Source organism: Felis catus, chromosome A2 (assembly GCF_018350175.1).
Source record: "Felis catus isolate Fca126 chromosome A2, F.catus_Fca126_mat1.0, whole genome shotgun sequence".
Taxonomy (NCBI): domain Eukaryota; kingdom Metazoa; phylum Chordata; class Mammalia; order Carnivora; family Felidae; genus Felis; species Felis catus.
The window spans coordinates 123,315,288-123,338,478 of record NC_058369.1 but is presented as its reverse complement, the minus strand read 5'-3'; the positions used below and the strand labels follow the sequence as shown (position 1 = coordinate 123,338,478).

Genomic DNA, 23,191 nt, shown 5'->3' with positions numbered 1-23,191 from the left:
TTCCCTCTGATGAGGGCTTGAAAAAAAATCTTCCAAAACCGTTAATGCTTCTTTCCTTGGCTTTGATTGAAATGCCTCACCTGCTCAGTGATTGAATGAATTCATGAGGCTAGAACTGGATTCTCAAAGTTACATTGGGAGAGTATCAGTGACTAAAGGTGATCCACCAAAGAAGGGAGTGAGAGTTTCCATGGTCCATTAAGTCTGGGGATCTCTACATACTATACCTCAGTTTGGAGGTTCATGATACACCTTAGCATAGTAAAGTTCTCAGATGCCCTCCAGTAAAGATACCCTCTTCATATTTGGTAACCTAGCATTTCTTTAACTTATTTAACCAAAGGCTGGTTTTGTGATGTCGGTTTAGAATTCCACGCAACATAATATTATGGGAAATATTGACCTCAAGCATGGGATAGATGTTTGCATTTGGTACCTGTTGAGGCTGGAGAGGGGCCAGGTGTGAAGGATCTTGTGTTGTGCTATTCTGTAGGCACTTTACTTATAGCCTCGTTTGTAGCTGTAGAACTATGATAATAAATGCTTGTGTCTTGTTTGGTATTCCCCCACCCAGTGTGATTCTGGCCAAGCCACATAACCTCTGCAGGTGCACACTGTGACACAGCCGCAAAGGGCACACCTGTCCTGCTGGGAGTGACACAGCTCCGATGCCACTGACTAGAAGGAAGAAACTGTCAGTGAAGGTGGGACTTGATGTACGCCCACACAGGATGCCAGATCTGTGTGTCCTGGGAACACAGTTTTTGATTGTTGTCTGACTTCAGCCTCATCAGAAATGCCACCACTGTCGGCTTTCTTTCCCAAGGAGATTGTCAGTCTTCAGGCAATCTGAGCATGCAGAAGTCTTTTTGAGCAGCAGGACTAGTTTTCTTAATGAAAGAACAAGATGATTTCAGCAGGCATTTATTAAAAATTGCCTATATGTTCTGGAGGATGAACTAGCCCAGTCCTTGCTCTCAAAGAGTTTTAGTTTAGAGGGAGCATAGTGTCTTTCAAATAAATAAGGACAATAAGTTAGTAGAAAGATATGCAGATGTTAGCTGGAGATGGTGGATGGCCGGAAAGGAGGTGTGTCCCCAGTAGTGGACAGGTGGAAGGTATGACTTGAGGCCAGAGTTGGGAAAGAGCCGGTCATTTTACGGAAATCTCGAGTATTATGGCTGGAGTTTAGACAAGGTTGCAGGGCTAGTGAGGAGAGGTGGGATCAGAGCCAGATGGCCTCTATGCCATGCTACACACATATCTGGGACTTCATCCTGTGATTGACAGGGAGACACTGAAAGAATTAAAACGGGGGACCCCCATCATCATACTACACTGTAGACAGAACCCTTGGACTCCTCTATGGGGAGATACAAACAGAAGAATAAATAATAAATAGGGCTTGGGACTCAGATGTAGTTGTTTGGTTGACGGTCTTACCCACTTGGAGGTGGTCTCCTTATCTGTTTAATGAGAACTACTTTCTCTCTTTGATGGCAGCTTTTTAAGTTGCACTGAAATAAAGCATGTGAAGTTGTTTAGCACTCGGGAAAGAAATTGCTTGAAGCCGTAAAAATCCACACACCTTCCACTGTAGTCAAGCAAAGTGTCATGCACTTCCCCCGTCCGCCTCTGTTTTTGGCCCTTGTTACAACAGCACGGTTGCTTTCACCCATCATTCAAGAATTGGAAGAGTGGAACCGAAGGAAGATAAGGCGTTGAGTTCTTGGTGTGAGGATTTGAGTGGTGGTGTGCTGGAGGCGGCTGTGAGCATTTCTTCCCAGCTCTGTGTTCAGTGACATCATGTTGGTAGCTTCAAATTGGCATGGTGGGAGTATTTACACCACAGACATCAGCCATGGTGGGAGTATTTACACTGCAGAAATCAGCAAATGCTACAAAGAAGGGCTCCCCCTGTACCAGGTTAAACGTATATGGGCACACCATTGCAATGGGGGAGACCTGCATAAGCAAGAGCAGAGATAAGCAGGGAGAAGAGACCCCTGCTAGAGAAGGAGGAGTCCCTCTCCATCTATTTCTGGGTCAGAGTGACACATTCAGCCTTCTTTGCCTTTTGGGCATTAGCCCTGAGATTCAGAGGTGAGCCAGAGATTGTGCCTTGCTGTGCTCCCAGCCTGTGGAGAAAGGTGTAAGGAAGGGCTCTTCTGCCCCTTGGGTCCCCCCTGCTAGTGGTGTCCGAAACATACAAGCTCGTGTCGAGGGCTTCTGGCACCTCCGGGCTGGCTGCTCAAAGCTCATGGGGCCAAGTGTGACAGTTCAACTATTCTGGCTTATTTTGATGCCTCAGTTTCTTTGATCAAGTCACTGGATGATAAAAAAGAGGATAGTGTCTTCTGTGTCATCTGTCCAGGACACCATGCCAATGAGACTCCTTGAAAAGGGAATCCTTTGCCAATTGATGAGTTGCTGGAAGATGACAGCACTAAGCCTGGCACAAAATTAGCATAAATGTCTGTGAAATGAGTGAGGGAGCAGTACTAGCAAATGCGGTAACCTGGGCTCTGGAGAAATAACACCACCTTTCTTTTAAAATTTTTTTTTCAACGTTTATTTATTTTTGGGACAGAGAGAGACAGAGCATGAACAGGGGAGGGGCAGAGAGAGAGGGAGACACAGAATCGGAAACAGGCTCCAGGCTCTGAGCCATCAGCCCAGAGCCCGACGCGGGGCTCGAACTCACGGACCGCGAGATCGTGACCTGGCTGAAGTCGGACGCTTAACCGACTGCGCCACCCAGGCGCCCCATCACCACCTTTCTAAGCAGCTGAATCTTATCTCAGGTAGCTGAGTTCACTGATGTCCCCTTAGCAAGACATCGGGCCAGAGTCCTTGGGTAAATTGGTCAGGGGTATACATCATAATGACCCGAGCAAGAGATGCGGTTGACATTTTGCAGCAAGCAGATGCAAAAGGCAACTGGATTTGGGAACACTCACAACTGGCAAGTGTGCTTTGGGAGTCAGCTGGAGGACCGATTCTAGTGTGGAGTTGAATGTGTGGGAAATTGGGGATTAATGTTCTGTAGCAAATTCTCACCAAGGACTCACTCTTGTGATCACAGAAGATTGGCTAAAAAGAAAAGAAAAGAAAAGAAAAGAAGAGAAGAGAAGAGAAGAGAAGAGAAGAGAAGAGAAGAGAAGAGAAGAGAAAAGAGAAAAGAAAAAAGAAAAGAAAAAAGAAAAGAAAAGAAAAGAAAAAGAAAAGAAAAAAGAAAAGAAAAAAGAAAAGAAGAAAAGAAAAAAGAAAAGAAAAAAGAAAAGAAAAGAAAAGAAAAGAAAAAAGAAAAGAAAAGAAACCTGCCTTTCTTAAAGGTGAGCCCCTTTGGAGCCCATATTTACCTCAAATAAGAGTGTGCACTTTTAATTTTCTCAATGACGTTTTTTAAAGACTTAAATTATTCTACTGAATTTTCTAGATATTCATGAAATGGTTGCATTTTTTATGGGCATATTTTCATTTCAAGAGGCAGCTAGAGTGACTCTCTTGTCCTGGTTTGCCTGAGAGCTTTCCTGCACTTCAAACTGAAAATCCTGCATCCTGAGAGCCCTCTCGGTCCCAGGCACACGGAGGACAGTCAGTCAGCCTACAGGCAGCTATGGTGGAAGCTGTTATTTGTAGTCAGACATCTGTACTGACTCGCTGGATCCCTTTGGGCCAGTTGCTTAACCTCTTTAACCTTTCCTTCTCTGAACAATGGAGAAAATAATGCTGGCTTCCCAGGATGTTGTGTGGAATTCAGCAAGATGGTAGTGCCATGCACATAGTAGATGTGTAATACATTTTTCCTTACAAAAATGTAGTTTTCTTATCATCCTGGCTTTTCCACCATAGCATTTTTTCAAAAGCAAACCCTCGATGGAAGTAAGTGGGAGACTTACCCTCTGCAAACCCTTCAGCACTTTTGCTTTAACCTCCCGTGGACTGTCTTCTTGGCTGCGCAGTGGGATCCGGAAGCGAGCTCCACATTCACTTTTGATTGTGTCCAGAGCTGATGGCTCAACATTTGCCTGGCAGCCTAGGCTAGCCAGGAATGTCTGTGTTTTTCATGGGAGCAGAGGGGACAGCCCTGGCTTCTCACTCCTGGTGTCAGATTCGGGTCACCTGGAAGTCAGCATCTGCCTAGAGCTCCCCATTTCAGAAAGCTCTTTGGAAGCACTGGTGTTTAGTGGACAGCGGGAGCACATTCCAGTACCGACCTGGTGTGCAGCAGAGCAGGAGGGAAGGCCATGCAGCCTTAGATATGAAGGTATGGAGTAAGACAAAGGAAACACTTTTCCAAAGCTTGCTTTCAAAAACTCAGAAGTGAAAAACATGCACTTTTTAAGGAAGTCCTTCCTTCCTCTTTTCTCACAAGGCTATAACGCAAGAGTATCTCTTTCATGGAAAAAAAAGAAACGTATTTGAAGACTGTAAACATATTATTTCTCTCAGGTTGGTTTTGAGACCTTGAAAATAAGAGCAGGCTTTCAAAGCTTGCCTACCTAGAAGGCAGGGATGAGCCTGAACAGATGTCAGTTTTGTTTCTTGGGTCATCTTAACTCCTCCTCTCTTCTCTCACATGTCCAGAATATACTTCTCTCTATTTCACTGCTGCCATCCTGGCCAAGCCACCATCATCTTTTGCCTGAAAACTGGATGTGGCCTCATACCTGGTCTCCCCACCCCTACCTTTTCCCCACCACCCTCCGTCTTCACGTCAACAGCCAAAGTGGTCTTTGTAAGATGAGGTCAGATCATGCCTCTGCCCCACTCCAGATCTTGCAGTGAGTTCCCATTCACCTTGAGTAAAAGCCAGAGTCCTTGCAATGACTGACACATGGTCTTTCCACAGCACCCCCATCGCCTCTCCAACCCCACCTTCTATGAGTCTCCCCCTGGTCTCCTGACTTGTTCCTTGAGCTACCAGGCATACTACCGGCCCAGGCCGTTCCCCTCCCTGGCATACTCCTCCACTTGGCGCATCCTTTCATTTCCTCCCAGGCTCTGCTCAAATGTCGTCTTTCACAGAGGCCACCACTGAGCACCCTGATCCATATTGCGACCTGCCCCAGCCCCTCCACATACTCCCAGCCCACCTACTCTGCTCTTCCTCTTTCCCACAAGTCTTGCCACCAACAGAGCATATCATTTGTATACTATGTCTGGGTCTTTGCTTTAGTCCCTTATACCAAATGCTCATCAAGGCACAAGAGAAAGGGGACGGGCAGATATGAGTTCAGCCCTGCCTCTATTAGTATTTATTCCCTGTCTGATTTAAGTTACTTAACCTCTCAGGGGCTCAGTTTCCTCATCTGCAAAAGAGTAATAATTAATTCATCCAGCAAGTAATTGAGGAGGACCAGAAGTGGGAAAGGCATTAGGGATGGAGAGGTGAATATGAAAGACACAGCCCTTGTTGCATGATTGTAAAGAGGATTAAATGCACATACGCGTATCATATACCTGGTAGAGAATTTGGCATGTATTTCGTGCTCATTAAACACAGTTCCCTTTTTGAAGAACTTGAATTATATTTTTTATTAGTTATCTTCTCCTTTTAGTTCATAGCATTTTCTTTTAGTGCTAAGAAGAACAAACTAGATTCACACACACACACACACACACACACACACACATGCACACACATCTTTGAACCACAGTAGGATTTTTGGGAAAGGAGGCTGGATGAGCTCCAGGAGAGTCCAAGAGTCTCCTTGTATATGCAAATCGTAGTGTACACATTTTATTTAAATAGAGTGAAAATCTGTAGCTTTTATCAGATTCTCAAAGAGTGTCCTTGATCCATAAAAGTTTAAAACCACTCTAAAACCCCATGATTGGTCTGCTATTCTGGGCTCTCTAAACAGAGATTTGTAATGGAAACTCTGAAATGATGATTAATTCCAGGGTGGAAGGTGGCTTTTGTCTGGTATTGGTGCTGAGCCCCCAGCTTCCTGGGTGGTGAGAGGAAAGCCTGTGTGTGTGTGTGTGTGTGTGTGTGTGTGTGTGTGTGTGTCAAGGTCATTGCCTTTTGAATCCCTGGTGCTGCTGGAATTTAAAGGCTTGCTCAGACGCAGATGAAACCAGCCCCGAGATGGCTGAGATGACAGTGTGAGAAGTGTAAGCACAGGTGTTATGAATGCTTCATTAATCTGAGTACAGATCACAGAGGGCAGAGTCCCTCCCTTCAGGCCCTCCGCCTAATTCCGTGTTCGGATTTGGGAAACCTGAGAAAAGGCAAGAAAAGGACTGTCCCAAAGGGAGATAAATGCAGAAGCGTTGCTGCTGTTATTATTAATACATTGCTGTTATTATTATGATTACCACCATTATTATTTGTGTTATCAACGAGGAGCCCGCTGGCTTGCTTAGCTCGGTGCATTATTTTCAGCTCTGTAGCATTTCATCTCAGCTCCCACCAGTGCCTCTTCATTTGCATGTATCATTCCAGGAAGACGTTTTCTTTTCATTTTTGCAACAGAAAAATTAGATGAAAGGAATGAGAGAGGCTTAAAAGGCAAGAAAATAGTACCAAGGAAGTATTTTGTCCTGCCTTAATGAAGCAAGCAAGCAAAATTTTTACTGGGGTCTCTCCTCTGGAGAGAAGGAAAAATGCTCCCGAGGCAAAAACGAGACAATGGAGTGGGTGATAAGAGGGTTTCCTGGGTATGTGATATGTGGGGTTTCTTTCTGGAGTCCCAAACTGTGTGTTCCCTTTTGGTCATTGGAAACCCTTGGGAAGAGAGCATGCTTTCCCAGAAACCTGTGTGCCACATGGCACGGCTGTGCTGTGGCTTTCTAAAGGTAAGGGTCTATTTGTAGATCCTCAAATGAATGAGTGAAACAGCTCCCATGATGACAATTGTAGACTCTCCCCGCCCCCCCCCCCCCCAGCTTTACTGCAGTATAATTGACAAATAAAAATTGTATATATTTAAAGTGCACAATGTAATGGTTTTACATACACATACACACACACACACATATGTACATATTGTGAGATTATTACTACAATAAAGCTAATTCACATACCTATCACTTCACATAGTTACCTTTTTTTTTGGTGGTCGTGGTGAGAACGCTTAAGATTTACCCCCTTAGCAGTTGAACTCATAAAAGTGGAGAGTAGAATTGTGACTGCCAGGGATGGTGTGGGGGGCAGGGAAATGGGGAGATGTTGGTCAAAGGGTACACAGTTTTGGGTACACAGGATGAATGCTTTCTGGGGATCTAATGTGCAGCACGGTGGCTCTAGTTAATAATACTGTCTTGTATACTTGACATTTGCTAAGAGACTAGCTGCTAAGTTTCTCACTGCAGGGTCCTTTTCATTTCAGCATATTACCACTGTTTGCAAGTGCGGTCTTGGGTTAGTGGTCACTTCCCCACTCTCCTCATTCTTGACTATAAAGCTGCTTAAAGTTGGCTTGCAGTGTTCTGCAATTGCAAAGCCATAGTACCATCATCAGAGGGTTCTGGGTCAGAGAACTATTTGTTGATCAGACACATGAATCAGCCTTCCACTTTACGAAAAAACACCTACTTCTGAGAGACACCATAGTGGTGGGGTAGGCCAGTGACAGGCTTCAGCTCAAATCCAGTTCTGCCACTTACGATATGATGTCGGGCAAGTTAAGTTTCTCTGTGGGGGTTTCAGGGGTTATCATGCTTGCAAAGAGGGTAGTACATACTATATACAATAAACAGTAGCTGTTGTTATTACTATACTGCTACTAGTACTGTTACTAACTCACATTGGCAGCAAATATTTATTTTGGGGTGGAGGAGAGATTGGATATGTCCTCTGGACACTATGCAGGGTTAAGTCTGCCCTTTCAGCAACGGTGCTGGCTCTGTCCACACATGGCCTTTTAGAGCTATATTTTGACAACTGCTCAATTACCCAGATAGCCGAAAACTATGTCAGCCATGGTCCCGATGCATTATTGATGTTGGCCCTTTTCTTCCAGCTGCATTGCACGGTCCTTGTCAGCGGAGAACAGGAAGGGTATTCTCTCTCTTGTGTCCCTTGGAAGCAGGCCAGAGTGGAATCCTGCTCCAAAATGTGACTTCCCTTCAAAGGTGAAAAGCATGAGTCACATCTGGTCGTCCCCTGGGTTATTTCCGCGCCGCCCCTCCTCCGCACCGTTTCCCCCACCCCTGCACCATTTCACGGGTGATTAAGGACAGGCAGGCGCGCTCCGCTGGGAGTGAGGTCAGAGCCCAGGGTGCAAAGAGGGATTTTCCTTCGCTTAGCAAACACCGGGCGACGTCACGGAGCCTCGGGGGCGCTATCAATTGCTGCGGTGAAAGCGCCTTCTGACGGGATATTGATTTGGCGCGATGGTTAGCAGCAGCTGGGACAAATGGAGCCTCCTCGCCGCTGCGGGGTTCTGGCCGCCTTGGCGGACCTGGCCGACGAGAAAAACGTGTCCCCAATGTTTGCAAATGCCAGGGAGATGGGCTCAGCCATAGCACGAAATGACGCGGCGCCAGGCTGCTGCCAAAATGCCCAGAATAATGCGTTCACATGTACTTTTGGAGAGCAAACTCTGATAAGCTCTCAAATGTAAGCCCCTGCTTAATTGGGTTTAAAAAAGAGAGAGAAACAGAAAGAAAAGCCCCATCACTACATTTTCAGATTTTTTTTTTTTTTTTACCGTTGAATTCCGTAGCTTTTTTAAGGAGTGGTTTTCTTTCCTTCCTCCCTCCCCCCTACCTCCTTTCGTTTATGTTTTAAGTGGTTTATGATGATGCATTTATTAGTCGTGGTTTCCGGGGCTGGATAGTAACCGTGGGAGGTAGGCTATCATTGCAATTTTAATCAAATTTATAATCAGATTGAATGAGTAAGTCTCCCTGCCAATATTCTGACACAAGCACATTTTCATTTGATGAGAATGTTGTTTCTAAGAGCCATAGTTATCAAATAAAGCTAACGAGGTGACCAGTAGTAAATGGCCAGCCCTCTGTCAATAAACCCTTAACCAAGTTTGACTTTGCTATGAGAGATGGAGGGGTTTTGAAAAGGTCATGCATTAAAATTTCCTCTCTGACCGGCTGGTTCTAGCACATAGTTAGAGACAGATCAATCCTGCAATAAATGAATATGAAATGTGGTCCCAAGTCCCAGGCTATAGTAGCATGTTTAGGCATTGCTTGGAATTCGATCTGGCAGAATGGTTTCTGATAGATTGAGTCATATATAGAATAGGAGTATATGGGAAATTATTACTCTGATCATTAAAATTGGAACCTTCACGGCAAATGAGACTGATTTCTGCACAGGATGCAGAGGGTACTTCTGCTGTGTTGTATGGACAGGTGAGGTGGGGACTGATTTTCACAAATGCTCTTTGTGCTCGAGATGGAGACAGGAAGTATGAAATGAAATCTTTGTTACCTAGAGACTGATGTGGAAGGCTGTGCTTGGTTTGCCCACAGTGAAAGCAGAATGGCTGCTAACAGCATCTTCACTGACTACATTGGAGCTATTTTCAAGGACTCAGCACCCTTTCTTTTCAATGCTTTGGTTTTAAATTCTCAAGTGCTTCTGAAATCCCACTGAGGAGAATAATTGTCATTTCTTCATTGACATTTAGCCCAAGCAGTGGAGAATCCATAGAACTATCTATACCTGTGGGAGTCCACCCAGTTCCGCGGGGATACTGGTGGCACACAGCTTTTAGAGTCTCTGGCTAAGATTTGCCTTGCATGCTAATTAATTTTAATTTGTGCCCGTAAGTTTCCATTCCTCTCCATAAATCAGGTCCTACTCCCTGCTTATAGGAGTCTGTAACTCTCTCAGAAGTAGCAAGGTAAGTGTATGCCAATTTCTGATGAGTCTGTCAGTTTGTACATATGAAGGACTATGGGCCAAATCAAGGTGCCTTCGGGGTCTTTTTTATTAGCACAAATCTGTCAAAAGCATATGGGTGGAAGGCATTCATGGAGACATTATTCTTTTATTCTCCTGGGTCTTAAAAATCCTTTTACTTCTGGGAATCAGAAGTACTAGAATGGGCCATTTAGATATCCCAGAGAACAATTTTGAAGATACTGTCAGGAGTATTTCCCCTCATTCCGCTTGTATCCTTAATCACACAAAAGGTAACATTTCATTTATTTGGAAGTACAGCTGCTGGATAACTGAAAGTTAACCCTTTATGAACCAAAATGCAAGCTGGGCAGTGCCTTATTGGCCTTTCCCCAAACAACCCCAAATTAGCTTCTGGTCTAGTTGTTTGCATGTCTCAGATGTGCTCATTGACTATAGTTCATATGGCAGTAATCATCTTGGACCATAAATGAAATAAATTTCACAGTCCTTCTCTGAGAAGCTCAAGTTGGTCATGGGCCAGTTGGCCTGTTATGCCCTTGGGGACAGTGATGGACAGGATACTTGTGATCTCTGTCTTCCGGGATGCTAGTCTAGTAAATCCTGTAGTAATGCTACCAACAGGGAAGTTAGTTCATCATCACTGATTGAATTAGTTCAGTGTTGTCACTGTGGGTTTTGGATGTCGGAGCTCATTACAGTCTCCCCTCAGTTCAGGTCACTTTTTCAAAAAGAATTTTTTTTAACGTTTATTTATTTTTGAGGGACAGAGAGAGACAGATCATGAACAGGGGAGGAGCAGAGAGAGGGAGACACAGAATCCGAAGCAGGCTCCAGGCTCTGAGCTGTCAGCACAGAGCCCGATGCAGGGCTTGAACCCACGAACAGCGAGATCATGACCTGAGCCGAAGTCGGACACCCAACCAACTGAGCCACCCAGTTCAGGTCACTTTTTGAGATTAGTTAGTATCTCTGATTAAGCCAGGGGACATTCTTATTCCTTTCCAGCCATTCTTCATGTAGCAACCAGAGTGACCCTTGACAAACATGTATCTCTTGGTATCCCTGAGTGATTTCTCCTTGTACTTCAAGTGAAAGCCAGCCTTTCAGTCTGCCCTCAGGACTCTGCTGTGGCCCCACCTGGCTGCCTCTGCCTCTCACTCCAGGCTACTCTGCCCTTTGTCACATCGCTTCAGCCACAACTTAACTGCCTTCAGTTCCTTAACCACATCAAGCTTCTTCCTGCCTCAGAATCCTTGAATATGTTGTTCTCTCTTGTCAGAAATGTTTTCCTCCTTTCTGTTAGCTGGATGATTTCTTTTCTTCCTTCAGGTCTTGGCTCAGATGTTACCTGCTTACAGAGGCCATCCTTGACCACCTAGGTAGATTAAAGATGGCTCTAAAATCTGTGTCACTTTCTTCCCTCTCCCTCCACCTTGGAAGGTAGAGTTTATTTCTCCTCCTGCCCTTGAATCAGAGCTAGCACTATGATTGCTTTAGGCAACCAAATGCAGCGGAAGTGATGCTGTGCCAGTTCTGGGCCCAGCTTTGCGAGGGCTGGCAGCTTCTTCACCTCCTCCCTCTCAGAACGCTTGCTCTGACAAGCAAGTGAGTGAAACCATATTGGATATTATAGCTCCAATTGCATGAGAGACCCCAAACAAGACTCGTGGAAGAACTGCCTGGTCAACCCCCAAAATCACGAGGGGGCAAAAAATGGTTGCTGTTGTTCTAAACCACTAAATCCTAGAGGGTGGTATATTATATAGCAGTAGTTGGCTGATACCAACCTATTTATAAATAGGCCCCACCCCTATTGTTTTCTGTACTGGACTCTGTTTATTTTCTTTTTAGCACTTTTCACAACTTATGATGATGTTGTGTTATCTGTTTCCCTATTTGCGGGGACTGGATTTTTTATTGAGCACTGCATACTTACTATCACATAGTGCCTACCACATAGTAAGCACTCAGTGAGTGAATGAACTTTGAAAGTCCTAGCGTTTGTTTGTGAAATTGTGTCTGTGTTATCACCCCTCCCCTGCCCTGCTACAGAGACGAGAATCTGCAAATCTTTTTCTCTGGTGACAGTTCAAGAACAATTTTTGAGAAAAAGTTTTTTTTTTTTAAGTTTATTTATTTGTTTTTGAAAGAGACAGAGAGAGAGAGGTATGGGCAGAGAGAGAGAGGGAGGGAGAGAGAGGCCCAAGCAGGCTCTGTGCTGACAGTGCAGAGCCCCATGCAGGGTTTGATCTCACAAAAATGCGACTATGATCTGAGCCAAAATCAAGAGTCTGACACTCAGTGACTGAGCCAACGCAACGCCCCAGGAAAAAAATTTATTCTTTATAAATTGTCCTTGTTAAATCACAATTCTGCTTTGCATCTACCATACACCTTCTCAACAGATTTTAATGATTCCCTACTGGCAAGAGCATACAAGGACTAAGCTTTCATATGGGAGCCCTGGCCCACCTCAATCTGCATATCCAGCCTTTGCCTGTTGTCCCTTTCTTGCCCCCCCCCCCCATACTGGTCACACCAGATTCCTTGTGTTATCAGGGCCACTGCATGCAATTTCATGTTCCTGGAGTCTCTCTTCTCTAGCTTTTTCCTTCAGGAAGCCTTTGCCAATGGCTTATGATTTTAGTGGTCATTCCTTCTTCTTATCTGTGAACAAACTGTTGAACCAAGTCCTCAGATAGGAGTAGGAGCCATTCTTGAGATTCAGGAAGGAAACTCAGGGCTAGTGGAGCACCGGGACATGGCTTCTGGTCTCAGCTGTGCCACTGCCAAGCACCGGGTCTGGTGGACAGTTATCTAACCTGCTTGGGCTGCTTGTTCCTGTCAATGTAATTAGCAACTTGGCTAAGAGGATTGCTAAGATCCTTTTCAGTGCTGAGGTTTTCCACATTCAAATTTGCTTTACAGTGATAGGAAGAACAACCCGCTGATTTATGTGCATTTGGGTCGGAATTTGGCTGACTGTAGCATCAGCAGTTTTACATGAGCAAAATTTTCAATTTCATTAGAACAGCCAAGTTAATTCTGCTGGGTTGGCAGTGTGTTCTGAGAGGCAGAGTGGCCACCAGGGCCAGGAGTCAGGAAGCTGTGTATTGTCATGCTACCTGGCCACTAGCTGGACGGTAGACCAGGGGAGGGAAGCCAACAGATCTTTTGGACCTCATCCGCCTCATGTCAAAACTTGAGATAAAAATAATGTGTTTCACTAACTTCAGGATTGTTTTGAAGAACTAATGTACATAATAATGGCAGTGCTTTGATAGGTTGTTACCAAACTGTTATTGAAATGAAATTATTGAGGTATCTATTTGTTGAGATGATAAGTCTCCTTGTATTTACCTTGGGTGCCCTGCCCACTCCAAGGTACTGTACCATTTCCAGTTTCCTTCCCTTCATGTCCTGTTGGATGGATGAGATGGTGGAGGAGCTCTACTATGTATGAGAGCTTTCAGTGTTTAAGGTACTGGCCATGCTTTTTTTTTTTTTTTTTTTTAAGCTCCTTACAAAAATCCTCTATGGGAGTTCTGTTAGGATTTTTATGGTTGCCAGTGACAGAACTCTGATTCAAGTTAGCTCAAGTGAGAAAATATGGGGGGAGGGGACATTTATTTGGTTCATATAACTTAAAAGTCCATGGGTAGCTCTGGCTTCAGCCATAGCAGGATCAAGGGGCTCAAAAAGATCCTGTAACATTTGTTTCTTGTTGTCGTTAGCTTTTCTCTCTGTTTTCCTCTGTGTTGGTGTCATTTTTCTGGTATATTTTCTCTACATGGTAACGATGTACCCGGGCCAAGATAACCTCAAGCTTTATAATGCTATCTCAAAGAAAAGACAGACCCTCTCTCTCTCTCTTTCCCAGTGGCCACATCAAATCTCTCATAAGGAACCAATATTAGATCTGCTTTAGTTATGTGGCTCCCGTAGACTGGTCACTTTGTTCAGAGATACAGGGTGGATGGCCTTGATTGGCCAACCTAAGTGATGTTTATTATAGTCAAATCTAGCCAGTGGTAGCGCTCCAGTTTTCCTGTAGCTTTTTTTGGAGGGCCAAAAAAGCATGGTTGTCCCAGGCCAGGCTTGGGTTTCAGACTGGGGTATGTGAGAGCTAAGAAGGGATCCAGAGGTCACTGAGTCCAACCCAGCCATGGCCAGAGAAGAGAAGTTTCGTGTCCTAGGTCACATGTGATTCAGTGCTACACTTAGCCCTTCAGTTTGCCTGTACCACCTCCGGTGGAAGCATCACATGAGCTTGTCCTGTCAGAGCAACTGAAGGATCCTGCCACAGAAAGGGGCAGACACTGGGCCACATGCAGTTTACATGAGACCACTCCTGGCCTGGGACTCCATCCTCTTTCTTCTCCTGTCTCCTCTCCTCCCCTCTCTGGGCCAAACTCTGGATGGTTGAGATTTGGCTACTCAGAGCCCCATTTCAGATGGGCCTGAGAACGGGGGTCCTCTGCGCTTAGCAGTTCACTGCCTCTTCTTGCACTTTCTTTTTTCAGGTGGAGGTGGTTCCTGGGACAGAGTCTGACCCAAATTATAAAACCACAATGAGAGGACTTCAAAGGGAAAAGACAGTGTAACTGTCACCAAAGAGGCCCCTTGCCAGAAAGGGAAGCCAATGGGAGAGAAGACAATGTGTCTCCATTGACGATACGTCAATGTCTCTGTTGACATTGTGTTATGTTCTGGCTTGAGTGGGAAGGAGGGGCTGATGTGCCTGGTGGTGCTACTTCCGATATCCTCAATGCTTCTCTAGAATTCTCCCCCATCTCCCTACTGAGAGACTCTCTGGATGATGCCACTCCTGAGTCATGAAAACTGTAACAAGGGCTCTGGTTTGCTTCATGAAGGTCAAAGCAAGCGGTCCTAATCTTGTAGCTGGAAGACGGGTGTTCATGGGAGACAGTGCTGTGCTTTTTCTGATTTTATCTTTTTTCTTTGTGCAGCTCTTCGTTCTCCGTAGGCTGAGGAGCTTGTTTGTATTTGATAGCAGATTCTTCTTACGGAGCCCTGGTGATCATTTGCCCCATGGTTGTTGCACACGCCCGTGGTAGGTTCCCGGAGAGCTGACCTCCGTGTGTGCTGCATATTCAGGGCAGCGAGTACCCTTGACATGTGACCGTGCCTTCCTCTGCCTTGAGCCACCCCCAGCTCTCCATCATCTGGAGAGAGACTGAGTTACTTCTGTGACCACAGAGTCTGGCAGACCCTTTCAGCATTTTCTCCTGCCTGTCTTAGTCATGCCCTTATAGTCAAGCCACATAAAAGTGTTTGCGAAGAACTATACACTCTACACCTTCTCATGCTTCTGTGTTTCTTTTCAAGCAGTGTGCTCTTTCCAGAGTCATCTGCCTCCACCCATCTTCCACGTAAACAACTTCTTCAGATCCATTTTCCTGATCCAGTTTGAATGTCACCTCTGCTATGTAGCCTTCCTAATTCCCCCACAGTATCAGTGACCCTTCACCTGTGATCTTGAAGCCCTACCCTTTTTACTATATCCCCTTTTACTTGTCTTTTTATGTGTCTGCAAGGAGGTGGTTTAACAAAGGGAAAAGAACAGGAGCTTTGCACTTGGTCTGGGGTTAAAGCCTGGCTCTGACACTTATTGACTGCATGTCTTTGCAAAAGTGAGCGGAGCCTTTTCTGTCTTTGCTTGTAAATGGGCATGATGAACTCTTTTGAAGTGTTTTCTTGAGGAGGAAACAACCTGTGATGTGCTTAGCATGGCACTTGGCATTTAGTCGTGCTCAATAACTGGTAAGGGTAGTGGTTGTGGTTATTGTGATTATTGTTGGGTTATGAAATCTTAGAGATGAAAGGGACCTGAGGGGTAATTCTTATGCCTACAAAGCTTGATGCCTCCTCCCTTGTCTGATAGTCATCCGGCTTCTCCTTGAACTCTGCCACAGACAGGGAGCTCACTTTCTCTCTGATCTTATGATGCAGAGGGGCTTGCTAGTACTTAGGCTAAGTTACTCTATGTCTATTTGGGGAAATATTTTATTTTATTTTATTATTTTTTAAAATAATTTTTTCAGTTTATTTTGAGAGAGAGAGAGAGTGCAAACGAGGTAGGGGCAGAGAGAGAGGGGAGTGACAGAATCTCAAGCAGACTCTGAACCATCAGCACAGACCCTGATGCGGGGCTGGAACTCATGAACCATGAGATTATGACCTGAGCCGAAACCAAGAGCCGGACACTTTACCGACTGAGCCACCCAGGTGCCCCTATTTGGGGAAATACTCTAATTTGGCAGTTATATTTATGTATATAAGTATGTGTGTTTATGTACATTACATATTTACACATGTATGCATGTCTCTGTGTGTATATGTGTGTGGTGTGTGTGTGTGTGTGTGTGTGTGTGTGTGTGTGTGTATTTAGTGATGTTTCACCATATAAGATTTCCTAAAACGTCTTACTGAAAAAGTCGGGTTAGGAAGTTACAATGGAAATGAACCTCCAAAGCAAAGTTTTGAGTGGCTTTGCATTTTCTTAGATTTTTTGTTTTTGGGTGAGTTTGCATCTATTTATTGCTTGTCTCTGGGTGGAATGCCAGTGGAAATTGTGGCTTGTAATGCTATTGCAACTATCAAGCATATCCTGCCTGTGATACATAAAGAGAATAAAGTCTGAGTGACATAATAACATGGTGCATCTAAAAGTAGTAATACTTTGTTGGCAGAGAGAAGACAACCTTTCATAATGTGCTTTAGAAACAACCCTGGATTAGGAGCAAGAAATCCTAAGATAGTCTATGGTACTTTAGCCTCAGTTTTCTCATCTGTGAAGTGGGAGTATTTGCCACACAGGGATGGGATATAGAGAAGGAAGAGGTGGACTCTGTCTCTGAGAACTAAGCACTCCCCACTCCCCTTCCCCATTCAACCAGAGCACCACTTTCTATAATCTTTAAATATGAGGTGTGCACTGGAGTCCCTTATAAAATGTTATTCTACATAAAATGTTCTGTTGCTTAAAAAATCTGTAAACTTCTACTAAACCAGATTATCTTTAAGGTCCCTCCCACTCCAAAAACTATATGGCTCTAAAATAAAAAAAAAAAGTGATAGATCTTTACTAATTTTCTAATGTACAATTTTAAAAAGTTTTTAAAAATGAAACAAAATTCCTTTTTAGAAACTTTTTAAAGGATATTTTTTTTTGTCTTCCCTTTCTGATGGGCTTAATTGTAGTGAACAATTATTCCTTTCTTTTTTCTTCTAAAATTCACTTTTCTCTGACTTAACCCAAATCCTACTCAGACAAGGAAAAGGTCATACATATGGTGGAGGGCAGGAAGATGAATATGCTTTATTATTCTCTTGTATCCTTTCATCCCAGGCCAGTCCTTGGAGAAACCGTGCCATAATTAAAATATGTTTTCAGCCATATGCATGTCCCTTTTCAGCAATTCCTTTCCCCAGTTCTCTCCAGATGACCTCATAGAATCATGAAGGTGGAACAGATGTAAAAAATCTTTATGCCTAAATTCTTTACATTAGCCAGGTGGAAAATGGGACCCTGTGAGGGGAACAGATTTGTACTGGATAGGGTAATGAGCCATAACTCAAGCGCTTTTCCAGGTCAGTTCATTTTCCAGTGGGTTTGGATAACCTCTTTGTGCTTTAGCTCTCTTGTTGTAAAATGGGGATGATCATAATAGTATTTGCGTCCTAGAGTTGTTGCCAGTGTTATGTGAGCATAGAAGCTTAGAGCAGTGCTCAGACTGGAGACAGTTTGAGATACCTGTTTGCTGCTGTGATCATTGCTACACTTCCATATTCTGACAGCAGGCTGCCCAGAGTTCACAGAGATGGAAACCTCTCTGGGGACCATGCTGCCTCCCATCTTGCATCCCCAAAACAAGTGGTTAAAACAATGTCTTTTTTTTTTTTTTTTTTAAGCATCCAGTTCTAGTAGGTCACTGCTCCCTGCTGGGTGACATTGGGTAGGTAATTGGTTCTTTTCAGATATATCAATTTCATGTTCACATGGTAGCTGCTTAATACTACCTTTGCCTGGTAGTAATGTGTTAACTCAGTGATAATGTATGTGGTTCCAGAAAATCCGTAAGGACTGACTTTAATGAGGTGACTTCAGATTGTGTGGCAGGTGAGTGTGTAAGTCCTTTTGAATCAAATAGGTCTGTCATCTCACCTTGTGGAAGATACCTTCTTCCACTGGAATGACTGGGGCTAGCCATGCCATCCCCACCACTGGATGGATGGAAACCTCTAATTTCTGGAAAGTAAATGCCAACCATCAAATGGGCGAACGTTTAGGATTTTGACACTATCATTTTATTTCTTTGTCAAGGTCACAATGAATGTAACTTTACTTGAGCAATGAAGAAACATGAGTTCTTACCTTTAAGTCTCTCATTTTTGGGAAGCAGGTATGTAACTGATGGGTAGCCAAAGGACGCTGGGAGTGTGACTGAAAGAATCTAACTGCTTGTGAGGGAACTATGGTTACAGGGCAGGCTGCACCCAGAATCTCAGGAGCCCTGAGTCCCAGCTTTGAAATGGCCCAGGGAAGTGTTGGTGGCTTCTTCTAGATGGGAGTTTGACCACCAGTTCTGTGAGGTCAGTCAGGGCTGCAATCACCCGGAGCCAGGATCTTCTAGTGTTCTGTCTGTGGTCTCTCTCTTAATCCCACCGCGCTTCCCAACTCCATAGCTGGTCCCATTCTTCCAGAGCACACAGGGTGTTATTGACACTGTGAATGACCTAGGGGGAAACAGACGGTGCGTTGCCACTCTGTGGAGCTGAAACTCTTTGCCAGTCCCAACGTCTGCTCAGCCGTCGCCCCGCGGGGACCTCTTGAGTATGTGGAATCGGTGGAAACTCCTACCTCCTTACTGTTGGTTTCTATTTTCCTTTTCTCCGCACCATGGGTGGGGGGCGGGGGGAGAAACGAAGACTCTCAAGAGCAGGAACGTAGCAGGACCTTCTAAGTGTGATGTGTGGTTACTTTAGTCCTTACCAATTGCTTTAATATTTCAAAATGGAAGCGGCTCAAGGGAGGAAGAGTAGGTGAGCCATACCTGAGGGCTCCCCCCATAAACTCCGAGGAAGCTCGCCGCGCTGTTTGCTCCGCAGCCCCCCGGGGGGCCCGCAAGCCCGGGGTCCCTGGGCTCGCGCGTGGCGCCGCGGGCCTGGTCTTGTGTGCGCCGGGGCGGTGCGTGGCGCGCGGGGCCCCGGGTCCGAGGCCAGAGCCTGGCGAGCCTGTGCCCCGCGGACCGTGCTGCCCGGCGCGCCCCTCCCTGCGCGCCCGCGGGTGTCACACCAGACGCCAGCCCCGGCGCGCTGACAGACGACTTTTCTCAGTTGTCACTTTTCTCGCTTGTCAGCGGAGCTGCTGGTAAGTGAAAGAAAACAGAGACGGGGCGCGAAGGCTGCGAGGCGGTGGGGGGGGGGAGAGGGGGCGGGACGGGAGGGGGGAGGCCGCGGGGCGCCCCGGGCTGGGGGCACGGGCGGAGCCCCGTGCGCAGCCTCGGGGTCGGAGCACCCCGCCCGCCCCAGCTCCCCCTCGGCGCATCTCCTCCCCTCTCTCCCCTTCTCACTGTCTCCCCTCCACACTCGGTGCTCCCTCGCTCCCCCCCAGTCCTTCAGCTGCCTCACGGTTCGCTTCTGTGGCTTTGTTAAAAAAAAAAGAAAAAAAAAAAGAAAAAAAAATCCCACTAGGTCCAGGTGCTTTCTCCTTGAGCAGCTCGGGACCATGGCTGGTTCCCGCAGCCGCCTCCAGGAGGCACCTGGGCCGGGGGTCGCCGGCGCTGCGAGCCCCCTGTAAGTCCGGGTTTGGGGGGCCCAGAAGGAGGAGCGCGCACAGAAAGTGACAGGCAAAGGCGCGCGGCGCACGGCTGGGGCTCGAGGGCCGGGCCGGCGAGGAGGCGGGGAGGGCCAGCCCAAACTCTCCCAGCCTCACTCCCACTGATAACCTGCAGCTATGGAGTCGCCGACCAAGGAGATTGAAGAATTTGAGAGCAACTCTCTGAAATACCTGCAACCCGAACAGATCGAGAAAATCTGGCTTCGGCTCCGAGGGCTGTAAGTAAATCCATTTACTTCTCTTGCCCCGTTTCTCTCTGCAGTCAGTATTTTACTACACAGCTACAGCCATGACTGCTCACCCTGTTCCCGCGTGGCCCTTTAAGTACAGCCCTAGAAGTTCCACAACTGCTTCTCTGTTAATTACAGTCACTGCTACCTCCCCCCGCCCCTCTTTTTTTCAAAAGAGACTTTTCTGAGTGTTTTAGAATGCCTTGCTATTTCCAAAGCATACTTTCTTTGGGGGAAAGAGGAAATGTCCTTAGATTTCAGTTGTAGTAGCTCAGTACCCATGGAGATGTTTCTGGTCCTTTTGCCCAGGGAGAAAAGTCTGGGGACTGTTAATAGAAGGAAGACTTATTCTCTGCAAAGTGCTTGCAAACATCTTGGCAGGTGGTCCAAGAACTTACCTTCCGTTCAAATTCTACATGCATTCTGGCTGCTAAATTTTCCTCTCCTTCTCCCCAGCCTAGTTCAACTTCTGATATTTTCTTAGGGTTCTTTCTATCTTAAAATAGTCACCAGAAGGAAGGGGCTATTTTTGGAGAAAGTGGGGGGTCAGAACCAACAGTGGAGTTTCCTAGCAGTATTTGAATAGTGAAATCGTGCATTTGCTTTCAATATAGTGGCCAGAATTCTAGTTGGACTGATGGACAGAGATCTCTGAATTTCATTCACTTCATTGGGTTCTGTCTGGTTTTGGGTACTGAGGAGAGGTGACCTGAAAATACATGGTATTTTCTGTGAAAAGATTTTATAGATAATGAAGAGCTTGTTACCCCATTCAGGAAGCTCTAGTGATACCTGTATATTTACAACTTGCTCCTCAGTTGACCAGGCAGATCCCAAAGACATCTTTCATAACTACCCGATACTCATTTCATTAGACATTTGGCATCAAATATCTAGTGCAGTTAAAAAAAACAATTTTTTCTCCAAATATATAATCCAGACATTCTGTTCCTTATGAAGGACAAAGATGGGAATACCAGCTCCTTCCTTGGCAGTTTGTTTGTTTTGCTGTAGTTATTGTTTTTGAAAGCATGTGTGTGTGTGCGTGCGTGTACACACACACACACACACACACACACACACACACACACATATCACATCCCAAAACAAAATCAAAAAGGCACTGATCTAAGTTCGCTTCATCTTAGAGGAGACCACATCCTGACCAGGGTATTCAAAGTTTCTAAAGGGAAGCAATAACGAAAGTGTATGTTTCTTTAAGGGGTCCCCTAAAGTGTAATTTATAAAAGCCCTTCCATTAATAATCTAAGTGAGTTTCATTGCCATTGATCTAAAGGGGAAACCATGCCAAATACTATGATTTTTGAGTTGTCTGGCTGCTGTAAGCAAGCAGAGGTGGTAAACTTGTGTGGAAATTTGTCGTTTTGGTTGGCAGACTGTCCTGACAGTTGAGACGCGTGCAAGGCAGCGCCTCTTTCAGAGCAGTGTTTACAATAAACTCATGTCATAGGTAATGAGCATTCAGTCTGATCATATTGTGGTGCACACAGAGAGTTGTTGGCCTCTACAGTCTGGGTCCAAGGTATGCAATGTAAAAGTGCAGTCAGGCTGGTCTCCTTGCCATCTCGGCTGGAGGGACTCATCTGCACACACTCAGGACTGCTCTCTGGCTGCTTTACAATTACAGCCCACTCCATGGAGCTACTCAGGCTAGAGAGGAGTGTTTGGGCAAATCAGCCAGGCTGAGAATGTGTGTAAAAAAGCGTTTAGTGCTTACAACACGCTGTCTTGTAGCTTTCTGCTTCATATCTTGTAGGCTTCTCTCCCCAAGGTGTTGGGGTGTGATATAACCACATTTTTGTTCTCTAGTCTCTCATATCTATTCAGCATCCGGTGCCTTTGAACATGAAAGGTGTGGGTTGATTCTTTTCCAAGTGTGTGTTTTTGAATTCCTCTCTTTACCCTTCTACTGAAACGCTCTGCCTAACAGCAATCCTAGGAGATCTGTTGCTTCATTTTCTGTTTCGAAAAGGACATGTTCCTACCGTAATTATGGCATAGTTTTTTACTACTGTTAATGGTTCTTACTGCCACTTAAAAAACCAAAACAGTAGTGCTGTGATAAGTTGCTAAAGACTCTGGAAACCAAAGGCATGCTTATTTATACCACTTGGAATAACACTTTCGCAGTTCACAAACTAGAAACCGTTAGGAGGTGGAAGGGTATGTTTCTATTTGTCCACACAACAGACTGTCAGTAAGAGAAAGGAAGCAGCCCTTTCATCATTTTATAAATACCCAATAGTCCTATTGGATTTTCAAGTAAATTTGTTACCATGACTCCCTTATAGAAAGGGCTTTATAGGTGATCACAGATAGTCAGGAATTTAGTTCAGCTTGTTTGGAAACCATCTAAGTTCAGGACTTGATCATCTCATGCCTGGACTGTTCAGTGGCGTCTTCTTCTTGTCAGTATCTTTTCTATTCAATTTACTATTGAATTTTTCATCTCCTGTATTAGAGCATCAGTTCCTTGAGGACGGACACTTTGTGTGTCTTGCTTACTGCTGTACCTCCAGTGTACAGAGCAGGGTCTGGCATGTAGTAGGTGTTCAGTAAGTAGGTGATTAAAGAAACATAAAGACCCAAATAGGAACTTTATAATATTCAACATGAGTGTATATATCCAAATATATTTGGATCAGCTTATAGGCCATATGACGTATCAACACAGTATTCCATGAACGAGGTGGGAGGCAGGTTTTGTTAATATCATTACCCAGATCGGGCACAGAGATCTAAACTGAGGTAGGAACAGATGTGGCAAAGCCACAACCCAGGGCTGAATCCCACTCTTGTTTATCTAAGTTCTCTTTTTCCCTCCCCATATCCTCTTCCCTTCTGTGCACTGGCCTGGAGTGGTCTTTACCAGCAGTAAGAGGATTGTTGCTCCTGCTATTATTATCTGCCAAGAATCTACAGCATAGGAGAATATAGGGAATGATCCTGTATACATTACAACCTCTACCCATCCCCCTTCCATGCTTTATTTTTTTCTCTTACACATCTCACCACCTGAATGCTAGGCATTTTTTTTTATTATTACGTTTATTGTCTGTCTTCTCTAACTAAAATATAAACTTCATGAGGACATAGTTTTTCTAGTCTGTTTTGATCACCGGTGTGTCCCCAGCACCTACGGTACCACCTGGTGTATAGTAAATTATCAATACGTATTTGAAACCTAGAGCTCATTCACATATTTCTCTGGGGAAAAAAATTGGGAAAAACTCT

General features: G+C 45.1%; 1 protein-coding gene across 7 annotated transcripts in view; it reads left to right on the top strand.

Moving 5' to 3' along the window:
* PDE1C (phosphodiesterase 1C) overlaps positions 1 to 23,191 on the top strand; it is a 510,042-nt gene that overhangs the window by 184,096 nt on the left and 302,755 nt on the right. Inside the window, exons 1-2 of one of the 7 annotated variants that reach the window (XM_023250475.2) lie at positions 18,801 to 19,238; positions 19,822 to 19,924. The exons of 5 other annotated variants lie outside the window; for them this stretch is intronic. In XM_023250475.2, the coding sequence (XP_023106243.1) occupies positions 19,824 to 19,924 (101 nt within the window). In that variant the 5' untranslated portion in view covers positions 18,801 to 19,238; positions 19,822 to 19,823. Of the gene's footprint in view, positions 1 to 18,800; positions 19,239 to 19,403; positions 19,925 to 23,191 lie in introns of those variants that run through there. One more of the 7 variants, XM_045052568.1, reaches the window with a different exon arrangement.